The sequence below is a fragment of the Salvia splendens genome, unplaced genomic scaffold, assembly GCF_004379255.2.
Source record: "Salvia splendens isolate huo1 unplaced genomic scaffold, SspV2 ctg368, whole genome shotgun sequence".
NCBI lineage: Eukaryota > Viridiplantae > Streptophyta > Magnoliopsida > Lamiales > Lamiaceae > Salvia > Salvia splendens.
The window spans coordinates 335,001-352,500 of NW_024599013.1; the positions used below are offsets into that span (position 1 = coordinate 335,001).

Consider the following 17,500-nt stretch of genomic DNA (forward strand, 5'->3'; position numbering starts at 1 on the left):
CGAAGATTTCACATAGTACTTTTGATCGAAAAATCAATCAGATTTATTTCGTACCCTTCGTTCAATGGTCAAATTCTACAGGATCAAACCTATGGGACTTAAGGAATGATAAATGATATAAAAAAAAGTGAGTGAAGTGAGAAAAGTCTTTCATTTCGATCAATGGGCTAGCCCCTTCTGCTTTTTCCTCCTGTCTCTGCTGCCCTATATATTCTATTATAGAGGTAGAGCTTTTTACCAACCAACGAAAAGGTATAGATATGATTCTTCTTTTCGAGTGAACTTTTCTTTTAGTGTAGTGATTGCTTTGGCTACGAATCAATTACGAAAAGGAATCCGGTAGACCGATGTGCGGGCCCCGGCCTTTAAAGACTAGTACAACAAGAGCGCCTTTTTCTGGCTCAACTTCCGTCATTCGGGGATTTCTTAGGCGGTTGGTGGGTATAGTCAGTAGCCATTCTTGGCAGCTAAAAGGGCCTACTACTACTATGAGCCGATAAGAGTAAGAGTAGTTAGCGAGGCGGCGGGGCCGACAAATGGAATTGTTCAAATCTTTTCTCCTTCTTCCGCGGGTTTTGGGCATCGCCGATCAAAGGATCGTTTCGCTGGAATGCTTGCTTCCAAGCCTTGCCTTATATAATAGTTGTGGCCATGGCCCTTTGGCAAAATGTTCAATTTCCTCACGCCTCCCGTCTATTTGTTATTCATGTCATGCTTTAGCAGCAGTCTCGGGAACTCATGCCTTGAGCAGCTATGCCTTTGAAGCCTTTAGCTACAGGAACAAAACAAACTTTATCGGATTAAAAAGACAAGGAAAGCTACTGTTGTTCAAGAAAGGAAAGAAACCAAGTGCGGACATATTGGTTTTAGGAAATACTGTAGTTCAGGGTCGGGTCGGCTTGTTCTCCTATGAAGAGGAGTTTAGCCGCAGCCACTACTTTGACTTCTTTTATGCAATTATGAACTCCACGGAACTTTATCAATTCCAAGGCAACAACTCCTTTTGGAGCTGACGTAACAAACTATGCCAGCCTCCCAACGAAGCCAACATAAATCCGATCCGAATAAAAAAAAGAAAAGGCAGTTTCATTATGGTGGTATACCAGCCGCCAGTTCTGGAACTTCCAGTTCCAATCAAAGCATATAGATCCGTAAATAGATTTGTATGTATAGCCACTTCAGTCGTGCTCGTCCTTTCTCGAAAGTATCTTTTTTCTGGAAACATGGTCAACCAGAAATTATTATGTTCGCGATTCTTCATCCACCGATGCAGAAAATGCTCAAGTTTTCCATTCTCATATGAGGTCGGAAAGTGGATTGGCAACAGGTCGGCACGAAGTGATTCATCATGCTCAAAGATGAGCCGATCGTTCGTTAGGGACGGTTTATAGATCATCAAATTCCCACAAATGGAATGAAAAGTGGGTCCATGTAAATGATCGAGACCTCGCAAAGAACAACGCTCCTTCCCCATATGGAGTTCGGAACCCAAAGGCAATCGTTGAGTGAACTCTATCTTCTTTGTGTTAGTTGACCTAAGTCGCACCCTGACTGCTGGGGTGGGGCTCGGCCTCCGAACCGTACGTGGGACGAGTTTCTGCCTCATACAGCTCGGGCCGAAGACCGGGGGAAGTTTAGGAGAGATGGGGAAAGCTAGCAGCTACCGTCGGGGCGGGGATAGCTTGCTTCTTCACAAGCTTATCCCCCACAAAAAAACCGACCCTGTTGCGCTAGCGTTTCGCGTTCTTTCTATTCCATTCCGGGGTAGGCTAATAATAAGAATCTAAGAAGTAGTCGTCGTCTGACCAATCGGCTCGGACACCAGACCGCCCGGGCCGGCCCATTTTGTCTCGCCCTAAATGGAATGGCTCTCTTAGTTGCGCTGCGCCCCGACCCGAGTCCCCACGTCCGCTTTTCTCCGCCCGAAACCCAAGAAGTTGGCTTTGCCAACACAACGGCCGTCCCCTTCATTCTACTATGCTGACCCCGGCCCGGGCCGGCTTTTTGGGAAGCCCGTTCCCACCGCGCTCACGGCCCGGCTGGCCTGCCAGCGGTAGTGGGAATTCTCCCGTTCCCTGGTCAAAGACTTGGTTGGATGCGGGATCTACTCCACGAGGAGCGGTACGGACGTAGATGATATCATCACGACCTCTCTTTTCGTACCGCTAGGAATGCTTAACGCCACTTCGCCAACTGGCGTTACCTGCGCTTTCGTGTCTCTCAGTGTGGTCAGCACTGGGTGTTTCCGAGCAGCGAAGCTTACACCCATTCGCATTAGTTCATCCAAAGTTCCTTACCCTTATGCACGAATTATTGAATAAGCCATCTTCCTATCAAGGTTAAGGAGTCAACTGAGCATCTCAGCGGCGGGATTGAATACCCGGATCGAATCAGAGTTCACGCCGCCCGCCCTGAACAAATAGGAGGCATGGGCCACAGGTCGCACATAAGCCGCCGGGTCGCACGACAGAAGAACACCTAACATAAAGATGCACACTCCTCCATGTGAAATATTCATCTTCATTGGAGCTTTTTGGTAGTCGTCGTGACCAACAGCCATCAGCTGTCGGTTCGTTGGTAAGGTGAGAGCTTCAAGCCCGATTTCTGGTGGCGCATCCCCCACACAAGCACCGCACGACGAAGGGGGGACGGGGAAAGCTACAGGCCGAAAAGCTTCGACCCTTCTTTGGGGGTGCCCGGGGCACCTCATCTTCTCATTTCGTCCTTGCTTATTCCCGTTAGGCCGAAGTGTTTGGCCTTTCCTTCTCCGCGCCCGCTCACGCTTCGCTGACCTATCGCGTGGTAAAAAGAAGAAAGTACGAAAGAATAGTAAACCGAGCACACCGCAGAAAGATTCTAAATATGAGTTGTCCCCCTTGGATTCGAGAAGAAGGAAATGAAGAACGGGAACGAAACGAAATAGGGCGTTTCTAGCTCTAGTTTCGGATGAGCTTCTCCCAATTATGTCTGGTAATAGAATAGGACGGCTTGCTCTGACCAAGACTCTACTTTTTGCTCTGTCTGTGGAGCGTATGAATTTCCTTGAATGTAGATAGACCAAAAGAGGGAATGAAGGGATAGGAATAGGAATTATAGTACCATTGGAAAAAGGGGCACCTGTGGGAACATCTCTACTGACGAACCATTTCAATAGTACGGGTGCTGCCGTGCCACGAGGCACGACCATGGAAGTAATTAAAAAAAAAAAGTTATGTAGTTGGACCATCTGTTCTATCCCTTAGAGTTTTGCTTCTCTAGAGAAGATGAGAGGCTAAAAATGAAAGTGTTCACAACACATACCGAAAGGATAAGGATACGAATTAAGCCGACCATTAATGACTAGTTCGAACACCAGGAGTGGCCTGATCCCTTATCAGAAATCTCTCTCCCAGCTATTGGAGAAGTTTGAAGAAGTCACTTTCTTTCATCGAATCATATTTGTTACCGGACAATTCAAAAATTCGTTAAAATAAAAGGAGGGATTCGAACAAAAACTGCCTCTACAACCATGAAAAATAAATTTATAGATCTCGCATCCACTTAAAATGGAATTGTGGAAATATGAGAATCTCTTTCATTGTAAGAATTTGATATTAAATACAGCATCATTTTACATCAACAGGTAAAGGAAAAGAAAAAATCCATTTTTTAGCATTTCCTTTCGATACTGATTCAAATTGCGTTGCTGTGTCAGAAGAAGCATAGCTATACTGATTCGGTATACTCTAAAGATGCCCTTGGTACAATATTGACGATCCTACAAAGATCCCATTTCAGTGATTGCCTTTTACTGATCTCATCTTTTACGGAATCGATCCCCTTTGACTGTACAAGAATATGTGGAGCTGAGCATGTCTGGAAGCACAGGAGAACGTTCTTTTGCGGATATTATTACCAGTATTCGATATTGGGTCATTCATAGCATTACTATACCTTCCCTATTCATTGCGGGTTGGTTATTTGTCAGTACCGGTTTAGCTTACGATGTATTTGGAAGCCCTCGACAGTTCCAAACGAGGCAATTCATGGAGACCTAGGGACTGGCCGGACCCAATCTCCGCCGATAAGGAAGGTCTGGTAACACGTTTATTGGAATCCATAGCTGAATTCAAGTTAGGCAGACCATCATCGTCATCTGATTTTCCTTTCTGGCCTGTTTGGACCTCAGTGACAAAGAAGAATGGAATCGATGGTAAGAGTCTTCCTTTCCTCTCGTACCTCTGCTCTCTTCCAATGACCTGTCTTCCTCTTCTTCACACCGGCTTTTGAATAAGAGGTCGGATCGGGGTCATGCGTTTTGGATACAGGAATTGGGCTTTTCCCTTTCTTTGTCTTGAACTGGACTTTTCCGAAAAGGCGCTTTGCACTATATGCTGGTTCACCCGGTCAAGCTCTTGGCTAAAAAAGATTCACACTCCTCAGCCCCAGGACAATCTCTCAAAATACATTAAGATGTTGTTGACCTCTTTTTCTTTTCTTTGCTGATTCCTCTCAATGAAATTTGCCATGTTGCACTAAGTTACTTACGGATGTATGCATGCAGTCCGGGAACACTTTGGGGTGAACACCCATCCAAACAAGTAGGGTCAATAGTTCAGCATTTAGGCCGTAACATTTAGCTTAAAAAAATCTTTAACCCAACAAGTGCTCTCCGAACCAAGCTGGATAGTCTCCTATCACTAGGCTCACCAACCAACCTGGACTTTTTTTTTATTATTCCTGCCGGATATCAAAACAAACCATAAGGGTTGTTTCCAGCCATGAGTTCCCCTATAACATAAGCGCTCTTGGGTGGAGTGGGCCATCATTCGCCAGGTCTTTGAGTGCCCGTCGTACCACGTGGTTGGTGCACTAGGCTGATCCGAGACTCGACTTTTCGGATCTGGAACCTGCGCCCGGCCTGGTCTGCCAGCTCTTAGTGGCTCTACGTCCGGTCGTGCGTGGATTCGTACAAATGGAACGCATCGCGTACTATCCTTTTTTGTTTTGGGCTGGGCCATTCCATCAAATCTTTGAGAAGGAGCCCAATCTCGTATTTGATGGTCGGCGTGGCGATAGGCTTTGCTTCTACGACTGCCTTCCCAGCCGTTGAAACACTAAGCGAGAACGGTAAGGGGCGCACAATGTCGTTGTGCGGGGATGCGATTTGCCAAGCTGGGGCAAACAAAGCCGTCCGACCCTACCGGATTAGGAATGCGAAGGCCTCTCCTCCTTTCGGAGACCGGGGAAAGAAAGAGCTATGCTATTGACCGACCCCTTTTTCTCATTTTGTTTGAAGTGGGCCAAATAGAGAATGAAATGCATAAAATAAATAGGGGAAGGGTTCCACTTTTTTTTGGTTTAAGGGCTGCTCGCCCTACCGAAGTACCGAAAGCTTTCGGGGCTTACACCTACCTTATTAGACGACCTAAAAAAGGGCTTTCAGTAGCGCCCAACGAATCTAAGCCTTTTGTTTTGAAGCGCCAGTAGTTGTAGCTGTGGGTAGGGCTTTCGTTCTTATCGCTCCGGATTCCGATCTATATGACCTCCGGGTGGTACAAAGTAAACCTCTTCCGTAGAAGCAGGTAGTAACCTAACCTTTAAGATAAGAATTTGTTCAAGGGGGGCCTCTTATCTATCAATGGAAAAATCTCCATGTGTGGCGTGATAAGGAATCCTAGAAAAGACCGATTGAGACTCCCCTCCACGGTCCCACGAAGATCTCTACGTACTTGTTCCAGTCCAGGACAAGTGAGATCTTCCGGTCTGCGTGCGCGGGAGCAGCTCAAACAAAGAAGAGTCTGGTCCGGTCTGAATTCAGGCACGGCCCGCCCGTCTGCTGCTAGGTCCGGGAATGGCGCCAGGCGAGGTCGCCGCTATGCCCCAACATGAATTGAATGGTCCTTCGACCTTCGTTTGATTCCGACGGCCGGCATAGATCTCATGAGACCCGCCCACTATTACTACGAAAGAAGCCCTGCCCCTTTCCTTCGCTACTAGGAAAGTAAGCAACTTCTATTAGCGCCGGACCTTGAGTCGAATTGATCGTGTCATGTGCAACGTCCATCAATGATGGTTCATTAATGTTCATTGATTTAGACTCCTTCCCCCTTCTCAACTACGAAAAAGATCGAGAGGGGCCCGAAAGCCCCCAAACCAAGAACGGAAACGGAAGCCTTTCGACTCACTTCCCATTCTCTCTTAAATAAAGCTCGCCCTCGAGCCCTGGGCGGGTCGGCCGGGTCTTTCCCTGTTGTTCTGTTCCCGCCACGAGAAAGACGCGCGGAAGAGGTATGCCCAGCGCGCCGAGGATCCGTTGAGAGTTTGTCTCGGTAGGGAACTGTACGATCTTTTACCTTATTGTATTGAATCAAAAAAGGGTCAGTGCTACGGCCCCCTATTGTTTTGTTTGATCCAATATTGACCGGGGACGAGCCCCGACTTCCATAGGTCCTTGGTTTGACCTCCCGTAGTGGTCCTTGCTTTTAAGAAAGCGGAGCGGGGCCAATTTCTCGTACTTGCTTAGTGTGCCCCGCCCGGTTCACTGGGCTGTTGGCCTACCAAGCACTTGCCCGCTGCCCCTGCCGCCCGCTTGGCGGGCGGAGCGCTCGTTATCCTTACTTTGCTCTCTGCTGGGGCCCTCCAGCCATAAGCTATGGCAGCTCCAGCTCGCAACCACAGGGGCCTGCCCTGCGAGGCCAGAGTGGGCTCAGCCGTCAGCCTCCATTCGAATTATGTTAGGGGTTCTTTCGCTTTTGCCAGATCTAGAGAGATACTACAAGTCCTCCGTCCCAGATTCCATCGCCGCGGCCATCTGGTTCACCGGTACTACCAAAAAGTCTCATGCTTACGTTACTCTTACTGATGGTTTTATTATCTTGGACCACGAAGACCCCAGTCGTGCTTCTGGTTTCCATTCCCATTATCATCAATATGATAAGATAAATCTCCTCGTGCTCTGCCATAATAACTTGGAGTCCGTATCATGGTGAAGATAAGGTAAGGCTGTGATTCTTGCTCAAAAAAAAAGACCGAACGCCCTTCGAGTTATTGGCTCGTCCAACCCGGCAGCATTCATGAGTCGCTCGTTCAACTGTCCCTCGGAGACAGGGTCGAGAAGTACCATGCGCCACCCGTCCTTTCTTTCTATCGGTCCCACCCAGCAAGATACGGCTCAGCCAAAAAAGGTAAGCGCCTAGCGCGAGCCTTTTTTTATTAGTTTAGTAAAGTCAAGCTTTGGCTCCCTAAAGAGTAAAGAAATGGATAAAAAAAGGGGGGGACTTATGCAACGGGCTATGCCACCCAAACCAACTGAGGGAAGTCGCATCCGTCCCATCGCAAGCACCTACAATGTCATGATCACATTGGTTTACCCTTGTTTTTTTGGTAGTTTAACGTACGGTCGCCCCTCCAACAAGAAAAGGTATAAATATGGAAACTTCTCTGCCATTTGGATCGGAGAATTTATGGAGGAAATCGGGTTTTAAATTCCCAGAAACCGCACGATTATATAGCCAAAGGGAATAGGCCGCGCCTAAAATCATCCCAAGCGCTGCTAATGTCGCTACTAAGCTATTTCTTTGGAAAGCTCCTACTAAGATGAGAAATTCCCCGATAAAACTGCTAGTACCAGGTGAACTCATATTGGCCAAAGTGGAAAAGAAGAAAATGGTAGGGAGATTCGGCATGGTGCTCACTGAACCTCCGTAATATCTAACAAGTCGAGTCTTATGTCGGTCATATAGAACACCAACACATAGAAAAAGGGCTGAAGAAACCAGTCCATGACTTGACATCGGTAGAATGCTACCTCCAATTCCCTGTATGTTCGATAGAGCCAAAGATTCCCCCCCACTGATCGGAGTACGCCGATTACCCCCCGAACCGTACAAGATAGTTTCCACCTATCATACGGCTTTCTAACTTCACTTCTTTTTTCTGGTCGTTCCGCTCTGTCGATCGATGGTAGTATAAGAGATCTGTAACCCCCCTAAATTATTTACTTTACATAAAACATAAAGGTTCCTGCTTCCTACCCATAGTTAGCATGTATCTCCCCGGGTCATACTTGAGTATCACATCGTAGACCCCCACCCCAACTCTATCTTCCTTATCAGTGAATCGGAACATAGTGCATAGGTACTCTTCGATGCAGCGGGGCCGAGACGACGTGACATACTACGATCACGTACAGAAGTGCTGCCCTTCGTCTCGGCAATATAATATGGAACCTCTCAACAGCTCCCGTTCTTTTATGGGGTCCTATCGGGATAGGTAGGCCCAAGCCTTTCCCCTCCCTCCAGAATCCCGAGGGGGAAAGAGAAAGAAGAAAAAAAGGAAGAATTTTGTTCTTTCATTTGAACGGCCTTATCTTGTATCGAAAGGTTTTTCGTGCTATACACCACGTTGAGAAAGACCAACCTCCTATGTACCGTACTCTTTTTCTACCTCGAAAGGGAGGTCCTCCTTATGATGCTACAGATGGCTGTCCGAAGTGCAAGGGGTAAACTCGGACTCGGATAGGATAGGATTGTGCGCGTCGGGCCCTTCGGGTGTCATATTTTGGCCGAGTTTACCGTACCTCCGGCCCGGTTAGGCGGCCGTAATATTTTGTTACGTTCTACCGCTCTTACGCCAGAAAGAAAAGGTTCCACACGAGCTCCCGTTCTGCGGCGTGGTGGCAGGACCGCTAGGGGAGTGGCTCCGGGTGTAGATAGGGTGAAATCTGCAGAGGTCATGCAAATAAATAGGCCCCTTCTCTTTTGGGTGAATGGGGTGCTTTAGAAGGCGCTTTCCGATCTACGGTCCCTCGGAGCGAAAGGTTAGGCAGGTAGTATGGGCCCTCTGACTTCCAGCTATGTGCTGTGCGGCTCCCGCGAAGCGAATGAAGGGAAGCTCGAAGAGCTTACGGGTGAGCTTACGCTTACTCTCAGCCTCTTTGATTGGTAGGCGGGCGGGCTAAGCCCCCTACTTAAGATTCAATTCATAAGGCTAATTTGATCTTGTCGTGACGCGGCCGACTACTACTACTACTATTACTATTACTATAGGCTAGCTACTTCTAGCTTCTATAGTGGCCCTTCCACTTTAGCGTAGTTTTCGTTTGTATTGGTACTGAATGAACATATCAAACAAAGGCGATCATATCATGCCATTTTATATGTATAGAGAGATCCCCTAGATATAGAGATAGAATAGATGTTCATGGATAGACAAAAATTCCATTGATTCTTAGTTTTTGGGCTGAAAAAGCTCGGCGATCCAAATGAATCATTCTTCTGGTCTCTCTTCACTCTCCGCCCCGAAACTGACCCACGGCACAGCGCCCATTCGCTTCGCGCGCGGGAAGGCAACGAAGTTCAGTTCATCAGACCGCAGCGGAGTGGAGCAGCCGCGACACGACCTTACCTTAGCTGGATCTCGCTGGTGCCACCTAAACGGTAGGTAGGCGGCGGATGTGTGACGTTTGGAGTTGTCGTTCGTGCACCTGTCCCCAATGGAAGAATGAGTGATCTTTTCCCCTGCATATCATGGCCTTACCACTCAGTCCCCGCTGGCCAGCGGGGGATTCGGTATAGCAGCTCACGTTCGTTTGAGCTGCGCGTTCCCGCTGGACTGGACACATCTTAGCTGTAGGAAGTATGGTTCCGAAAGTGACTTCGGTTCGCTAGTTCAGGCTCAACTCCTCGCTTTACGTTAGCGGACCTACAGGTCGGGCCGGGGCTCTGCGCTCTTTCTTTCTGTGTGGGACGATACCGGGGAGAGAAGGGAATGCGTCGAGGCGGCGAACAAGACAACTACATTTTTGCTTTTCCCTCCATGAGATGAGCCCAGTGCATTGGACCGATGGATAAGAGAACTGAGCTGGCCTAAAAAGAGCTTGGGCGCTCTATGTACGATGTAGACTCCATCAGATACATATCGATTTCTTTCTTTTCTGATGGATCATGAAAAGATAGTTGTCTCATCAATAGATAGAAATAGGGTTCCAAACCTTATTCTTGATAGATTCCCTCTCTATCTCTTTCGATCTATCAGAACAGAGTTGGCTATCTATCAATCGATTTGAAAATAGCACGTTCATATCGCTTTTCGTTCATTTCCGCCGCGAAAACATAGCCGCCATAATAAAAGCAGGCGAAGCAGCTAGAAGCACTCGCTTCACGCCCTTGAATTCTTATTCACGGATGAATTGGGAAAGCCAACAGAAAGATTCGATATTCGATTCTGACGTAGGGCCGCCCTCCACTCCCGTCCCGGGGCGCTAAGGGGCTTTTGTTTTTGGAACAGACGGCATTGCTGACGCCTCGAATCAAGCTTTTATTGCGACATGCTATGTTTTCTTCCCCATTGCTAGTAGGTTGATGGGTCGCACGCCCGGCACACATGTTTTGGCCTTGTGTGTCCATAACTCAAAAAAAATAGGTGACCTAACGGCCGCCGCCCGACTAAACATACCAATAGTCACCAGATTCATATGAGCTACTGAGGAGTAAGCTATGATCTTCTTAAGATCGATCTGTCTTAAAGTGGTCGAGGAAGTATATATTATAGCAATCGCGCTTGGAGTATAAATGAAAGGAGTGGAACAAAGTGTCGCTTCGGGAAACATGGGTATTGAAAATCTTAAAAACCCGTAGGTTCCCAATTTTAAAGGAATTCCTGCCAAGATGACGGATCCTGCCGTAGGTGCCTCTACATGAGCTTCGGGTAACCAAATATGAACTGGTACCATAGGCACTTTGACGGCGAAAGAGGCGAAAGAAGCAATCCATAGAAAGATTTGGCGCCGCTCACTAAATTCTGTGGTTAATGAAATTTGTAAATCGGTGGTTCCTGTTTGGAAAAGAATCAACAGAATAGCTAATAGCATAAAAACAGATCCAAGTAAAGTATAAAGGAAAAACTGATATGCTGCCTTGATCTTTCTTTGTCTCGAACCCCATACCCCTATAATAATGGTAGAGTAAGGGGTGGCCCCAAAGCGGAATTGACCGGTGGTGGTTGGTCGAAGCTCCAGTAGGTAGCCACTCCCTTCTCAGAGAACCGTACGTGAGACTTCCGCCTCATACGGCTCCGTCCCGAGCTTCCGTCGTCGGCCTTGGCATTAGACCACTATCTATGCATGTATTTTCAGCCTGGACTCTCGAATCTTTTGCTTCTCGGGTGGTGGCGAACAATGGTGCTTGCGTTGCAGTAGATGCCCGCCCGAAAGAACCGCTCACTAGCTAGCCGGACTAGGGGGCCCTATCTGGAGACATACTGAAAACCATGCCTTTCGAACCGAACGCAACGCCCGTCTTCCAAATCAAAAGAAAAAAGGGCTCGTTGGGAAGAAAGATGGAGTGCGGTCTGTAGAGCACATGTAAGGCACAGTCGGGTTGCTCACGCAGCGGATCTCTCTCTATCTATAGATAGAGAGAGAGGTGTGAAAGGAATAGCCTTATGGCTGCCCCTCGACTTACGGCCTTTACGCTACGACTACTGTGATGTGAGCGGTTCAAATTGGTTTGATCTTTCCCAATCATTCTGGACGGAACTAGTACGCAGCACTTGTACGGAGGTGCATGCATAACATAAAGGTTTGGAACTCTTTTCTTATCTGAATCTTAAGGACAGGACCCTATTCTCGAACCCTCTGCCGAGCTCTACCCTGCCCGCATTTCCTTTTGAAGGGGCCAAAAAAATGTCTCCACCTGCTGCCAACAGTCTTTCTTCGGAATTCTACTGAACGGGTCGATCCTCCCCTCCCCCCTTTGTTTTAGCAACTTATCCTAAGGTCTCCTCACCAAGAGCTCGCCGGCGACGACAGAGGAAGCAACCCGCCTGCTGTGGCGGGGCGGCTTTTTTCTTTCACAATAAGACCTGGACGATTATCCCTACCCTCGGTAGCTTACGAGTTTACGTCCATCCCTGGTCGGGTACAGTTTCCTTTCGATTTATCCCTTGTAGCCGTTACCCGAATTCGCGCAAGTGTGTCCACACCCCCCAAACTGACTTGACGAGGAATCCATTCTCGCGAACAAACACAACCCCTACACACAACACACACCTAGGAGCACCCCTTCCTGCATATCCATACAAGACCCGAGTAGGCGGGTCGAGGTCCTACGAGGTACCCACTACTCGGAGTACCCTCCAAAAAGGAAAAAGATGTGTCTGTCAGGTTCGGTTCTTCTTAGTTGGGTTGGGCGGGTTCGACCAGAAATGCTATGCTTACACACAAGACTACCCCTCTTCCCGAAAGCTTCGCGGGGACTACTTTACGACGACGGACGACCGCCCGTAGGGGGTTTACTGCACAAGGCCCCTGCAGAGGAAAGGCTTTATCCCAGCGAATAGATGATGCTCAGCTCCGCACAACATAGGGATTGGCACACTTTCGGGAAGAACATAGAATAGTAGAGGATCCAGCATGCAGAACACGGCGATCATTAGAAATTCACGAATTAGAGATGCTGTAATATACTCTTTCCCATAACTTCTCATACCAGACCAACCCACTAAAATGCAAATAGGGATCAGAAATGTGGTCAATATCACGCAGAATAAAGAGATACCATCTATACCCAAATCAAAATGGATGTTTTCATAAGGAAGCCATCGAAGGCTTTCCACAAATTGAGATTTGGCCGTAGAAGGATCGAATTGTATCCGAAGAACAGGGGAATACAAAAAAGTAATAAGAGAGGCGCACAGACCAATCAATCGTATCGGTCGTATTCTTGAATTTGGAATGAAAAGAGGAGTAATGCTTCCTAGCACGGGAGAAAGAATAAGACCACTTAGATCAAAATACCATTGTTCTAACATAGAGTAGAATCGAAGATTGAAGAGATTAATTTACAACAGTAAAAAGATGGGCGCCTAATTCCAATACAATACAATAGGGGTCTATCAGTGCAAGTCAGCTGAACACCGTGATTGATGAGTGGGTAGGTGGGTTAGGTGCACCTCTCGCCCAGTGGGAAGTAATGAGGCTAGTCTCCCCCCTCCCCTGAATGAAAAAGTATGGGGGCCCCCTTCCTCTAAGGCTCTAAGGTAGACCCTTTCTTTTTATTTTGAATTTCCAATAGAGAATCTTTCTAACTAAAAAAATCTCTCTGGCAAAATGCAATTCGTCGAGTTCAATCCAAGGTGCACCTTGCCTTTTTTCAGGTAGCTTTCTTACGCCTATTCAGCTAGTGGGGCATTGGTCATAGCCGAAATTCGTCGAAGGGATAAAAAGAAGAGAAAGAAAGGGAAGTTTTTTCTTTCTTTCATTCAATCCAAATAAATAAGAGAACAAAGAAAGCACTCAAAAATGAAAGTTAGATAAAGAAGTGTCAGTAAGAACTAGCACTAGACTTCTTCCCCCCTTTCTACTTTTCCTCTCTCCTTTTGTGTTGTGCTTCCACCCGGGCTTTTCATTCTGTTTTATAGAGACCCGAGGAGGAAATTGGAATCCAAATTCATGTATTGTATAAAGGTGAGGTACTTTCCCCGGCATACGAAAAGAAAATCCAGGATGACGGCTTTCCAAAAGAACGAGTAAGGGACGGGGAGAGGGATGCTCTCGAAACCAAACGAGACTAGAAAGAACATGGGAATTAGCACCATTCATATGATTTGTCTCGAAGAGACAACAAAGGGGAAGCCCTCTCTCTATCTCGGTCTCGGTTTAGCATCATATATCGATCTGGAGAAAATTTGGATTGGTTGTAGTGCGGATTAAGGAGCAGCTCCTCCATACTGTGGCTGTGGAGGTGGGTTCTGTCGCCGCCTGATAGAGGCAGAAGCGGGGGCCACCAAGAGCTATCTGCATCGAGTCTTTCGATTGAAAGAGGAAGGGAGACAATTCAAATGCCAGCGCAGAAATAGAAAGAGTCGTGCTTTAAAGTGGAATTCTTCTAAGATCCATTGCTCGATTTTGCTGCATGCTCTGCTCCCAAAATGCAGAGAAGACTTGCGAGGGCAGATCCGGGTTGGTTGGTCCGGAAAGTCATGGGAGAGGCGGGCTAAGTGAAATAATATACTATAGAATCTTATGAATCACGCACGGCACACTTTCTATATCTTCTACGTCTACAAGGTGAACAGCTTAGCTTACAGCACAGCGTGTTCGCCACCACACTGGCTGGCTGGTGCATTGGCCTTACTGTAATAAAGAGGTATGACTCTTCGATTAGAACGCTCCATATCTCGTGACACGCGGAGCGTAGCATTTTTTTTAGAAAGTCCGTATAACTTCAAAAGATTCATTCTTTATGAATCAAGTACCATTCAAAGATCAAAGAAAGGGTGCATTGCCTCTTTGAGTGAAGAAGAGAAGGGCTTTGTATAGACACTCTTGAGCCATGTTCGTCGCCCCCATTATTTTATTTCATTTCGTTCTATTGATTGGTTCTAGCTCCAAAGAAGATATACATGGAGCTATGTCGACTTACGTACGTCTCGTTGACTAAACGATCAGGTATACCACGCCACGTATCATCCCCTCTTTCCATAGAGGAAAGAAAAAGAAAAGATATAGTGATCGTGCCGTAAGACCTTGTTCCTTTCTACTTTACGTTATTTTCCTCTGGTGGTGCCCTCGTGGGCACGTTCCTCTCTGGGTGGGTCTGGTCTAATCGAAGTCAACTGACTCACATGGAATAGGGGTGAGTTTTCACCGAGCTGGTCGCTTGAGTCTATAGGCTACCTCTCCTATCCGCTTTTCTACAAGGTCTACTTTCAGACCGGGCCAAGCCTTTAGGTTGTTTAAGTAGGTTTGGGCTAGGTCGTTGCGCTCCTGCCACCTCTTGTCAAAGTAGGCTGATGGGCAAGCCCCCGCCTGTCGCAATGGTGTGGGGCGTCAGAGGTCCCCGTGGCCAACTCGAAGGGGCTGAAGTTCGACGCAGAGCTTTTTGGTTGTTAAGTTATAGCAGCACTGAGCAACATCCAACAGCTCCAGTCCTTCTGGTTTCCACTAAAGTGGCTTAAGCAGCCCTCGAGGAGTCCGTTTATTCTCTCCGTCTGAGCTTTCAAAGATATACCGACCGTAGGTATCTGACCATCAGATACCGACAGCTGTCTTCTAAGATTACCGACATTTCGGGTTTTCATAAATTTCACATAAGATAAAAGTTCTTTTCATCATCAGAAACAACCTGATTTCCGACCTCTTGCATTGCATTACCATAACGAAAACGAACATTCAAAAAAGAGATTGCTCTTGTGATTCGGAATGAAGCTTTATCGGTCGAGGAAAGGAATAGCGATAGATTTCTATAGAGCATCCAGGAACAAGCAGATTCAATCGGACGACGAATTCTTGCATGGTCCAAGGAAATCAAAGGTCCGCTTCCACGATTTCATCTATATGGAATCTCAACATATCAGAATAGCTTATATAGTCATGATTCAATTCATGAATTAGCTCACTATGAGGCTTGAGGCTACTACATTTAGAAATATATATTCATTTTTATAATATATAATAATATAGTCTATCATTCGTGTCTCTGTTACAACACGGCGAAACTAAATGGTTCGAATGAATGAAGAGAAAAAAAAAGAAGAATGTTTAGGCTGTACACCTAATTTTCCTGGGATTGTAGTTCAATCGGTCAGAGCACCGCCCTGTCAAGGCGGAAGCTGCGGGTTCGAGCCCCGTCAGTCCCGACGGATTCAATAAATACATCAATTCATCTCTCCATTTTCTGTGAAAAGGGGGACAGGGAGCTTCATTCCCAACGGGGGATCCTTTTTTTCGTTTCGCATTTCTCATCAAGGGGAGAATTTTCATTACTTCAACTAGTACCGATTGATGGGAGAGAGACATATGTAGATTAGTACAATTATTGGCATATTCAGGATTCCAAGAGAGACTGGGTCTGGGTTTCGATCCATGTAATGGAATAGAGTACCATATCTTTCTCGGGAGCACATACACAAATGGAATTCATTTCTCGTACGATACAAAATGAAATTACCCTGAGTATGAGTAGAAGTAGAAGCCTTTTATTTTACAGATTAAACGATTTCCTTTTCTGGCTCCTCAATTACTAATTTTTTAGAATTTGAAAAAGAAATCTATCTCATTCAAAGTGCACACTGAGTTTTTGATATATGCGTCCCAGTACTAATGAAGGAAGGAGGATATTAAACAAACAAGGATCCCACCATTTCACTCTTAGTCTTAGCAAGGGTCCGAAGGAGAAAGATTTTCTATTTTTTTAGGGTCGTACCTATCCAATAATATTATAATATGAATGACTCGCTATTCACTCGGTTTTTGGGTAATAATCATTATGTAGGAGAGATGGCCGAGTGGTTTAAGGCGTAGCATTGGAATTGCTATGTAGGCTTTTGTTTACCGAGGGTTCGAATCCCTCTCTTTCCGTAACTTCACCTAATTAACTATAGTCGAAGCCATACCCAATCGAAGATGTTATCCAAATTCAAGTAATTGTAGTAAAACCTGACCTGTTGACCCTTTGGCTTTTCCGGCGATACGAACGTATTTAAGTAATTGTCGTTCTGTAAGACCATAATGAAAACGCAATTTTTTTGAAATTCTAGACGAATACTTGAGATCTTTATATTATAGATCGGTGGCTTTTGGAAAAAGTCTCTTTTTGTCGAGAGGCACCCATCCTCGTAAAGGCGCTGTGGTATCTATCGAACTATCTTTCTCACCGCGGCTCGAGCAATCCGATTCCAGGGAATCTTCAATCGAGGCGTTGACTTAGATTCCATTCTCTTTTGTTTAGTTATAGAGGCTCATCTTTCATTGATAGGAATGCAGGTAACCGCACTTGGCATTCCAGACTTTTTTGCACAAGAGTAGCAATTATCCGCCTATCCCGGGGATAGGAACAGTCAGATGAGACCTGCTATTCATCGGCGAATTACTCCACCGGGATATCAGATGTTGAATAATTGCCCGCTCTTGGTCCGTCTACGAAGGGGTAAGAAAGGAGAGCAAAGCAGACTTGCCCGATTAGTACTATCAGACTCGATGCGAAAAGGCAAGGGGATCTTGGAAGAGTTTTTAGGATTCTTAAACCCGAAAGCATTGATTGAATGGCTTGGTCGAGGACAGGTAGTTTATAGGCCTGAAAGAGATCTTTGCAAAAGCAAATCCCCTTACCTTCCCACTACCCTTTCTATTCGTAGAGAGGTTACACGACACCAGGCTTATAAGACTTCTTCTTCTAAGAATTAGGTATATGTTTTCCTGGCTTCAAGACTTGACAGCTTTTAGTTTCTGAGTGATACATAGATAGATATGTGTTTGGCAAAGGGAAGTAATCTTTCGGACAAGCTTGATTTAGGTCTAAAAAATCGACACATCGACGGCTCAATGCTGTTATTTATATATAATTATCAGATGAAGACTTGTTGCTGGGGACTAAGTTGCACAACCGGCCCTTGTTTGTGGATGGCTGGAAGTCTTGAAGACATACCTGTACCCAGAATCATGTTAGACTGCGGGTCTGCGATAAACATCATCCCTTTGAAAATGCTGCTGAAGTTGGGATATACTATCAATGATCTC

At 46.3% G+C, this 17,500-nt stretch overlaps 3 protein-coding genes, 1 non-coding gene and 1 pseudogene across 4 annotated transcripts in view; 2 read left to right on the forward strand and 3 right to left on the reverse strand.

Annotated features, from left to right (window-relative positions):
- Positions 1-1,426: 1,426 nt before the first annotated feature.
- On the reverse strand, positions 1,427-3,226 carry LOC121789910 (cytochrome c biogenesis CcmF C-terminal-like mitochondrial protein). Its single transcript, XM_042188253.1, has one exon. The coding sequence runs from the start codon at positions 3,224-3,226 to the stop codon at positions 2,348-2,350; it is 879 nt and encodes a 292-aa protein (XP_042044187.1). The 3' UTR covers positions 1,427-2,347.
- Positions 3,227-9,805: 6,579 nt separating this feature from the next.
- LOC121789930 lies at positions 9,806-11,507 on the reverse strand (annotated as a pseudogene).
- LOC121789912 (NADH-ubiquinone oxidoreductase chain 4-like) lies at positions 10,941-14,941 on the reverse strand. Its single transcript, XM_042188255.1, has one exon. It carries the CDS (start codon positions 12,790-12,792, stop codon positions 12,274-12,276), a length of 519 nt encoding a protein of 172 aa, XP_042044189.1. The 5' UTR covers positions 12,793-14,941; the 3' UTR covers positions 10,941-12,273.
- A 1,314-nt stretch (positions 14,942-16,255) lies between these two features.
- TRNAS-GGA lies at positions 16,256-16,342 on the forward strand. The gene has a single exon. It is a non-coding gene; the product is annotated as a tRNA-Ser (tRNA).
- Positions 16,343-16,376: 34 nt separating this feature from the next.
- LOC121789909 (NADH-ubiquinone oxidoreductase chain 5) overlaps positions 16,377-17,500 on the forward strand; it is a 5,103-nt gene continuing 3,979 nt past the window's right edge. Inside the window, exon 1 of the mRNA XM_042188252.1 lies at positions 16,377-17,500. This exon is cut by the window's right edge and continues 1,186 nt beyond it. The gene's annotated coding sequence lies outside the window, so the exon portion shown is untranslated.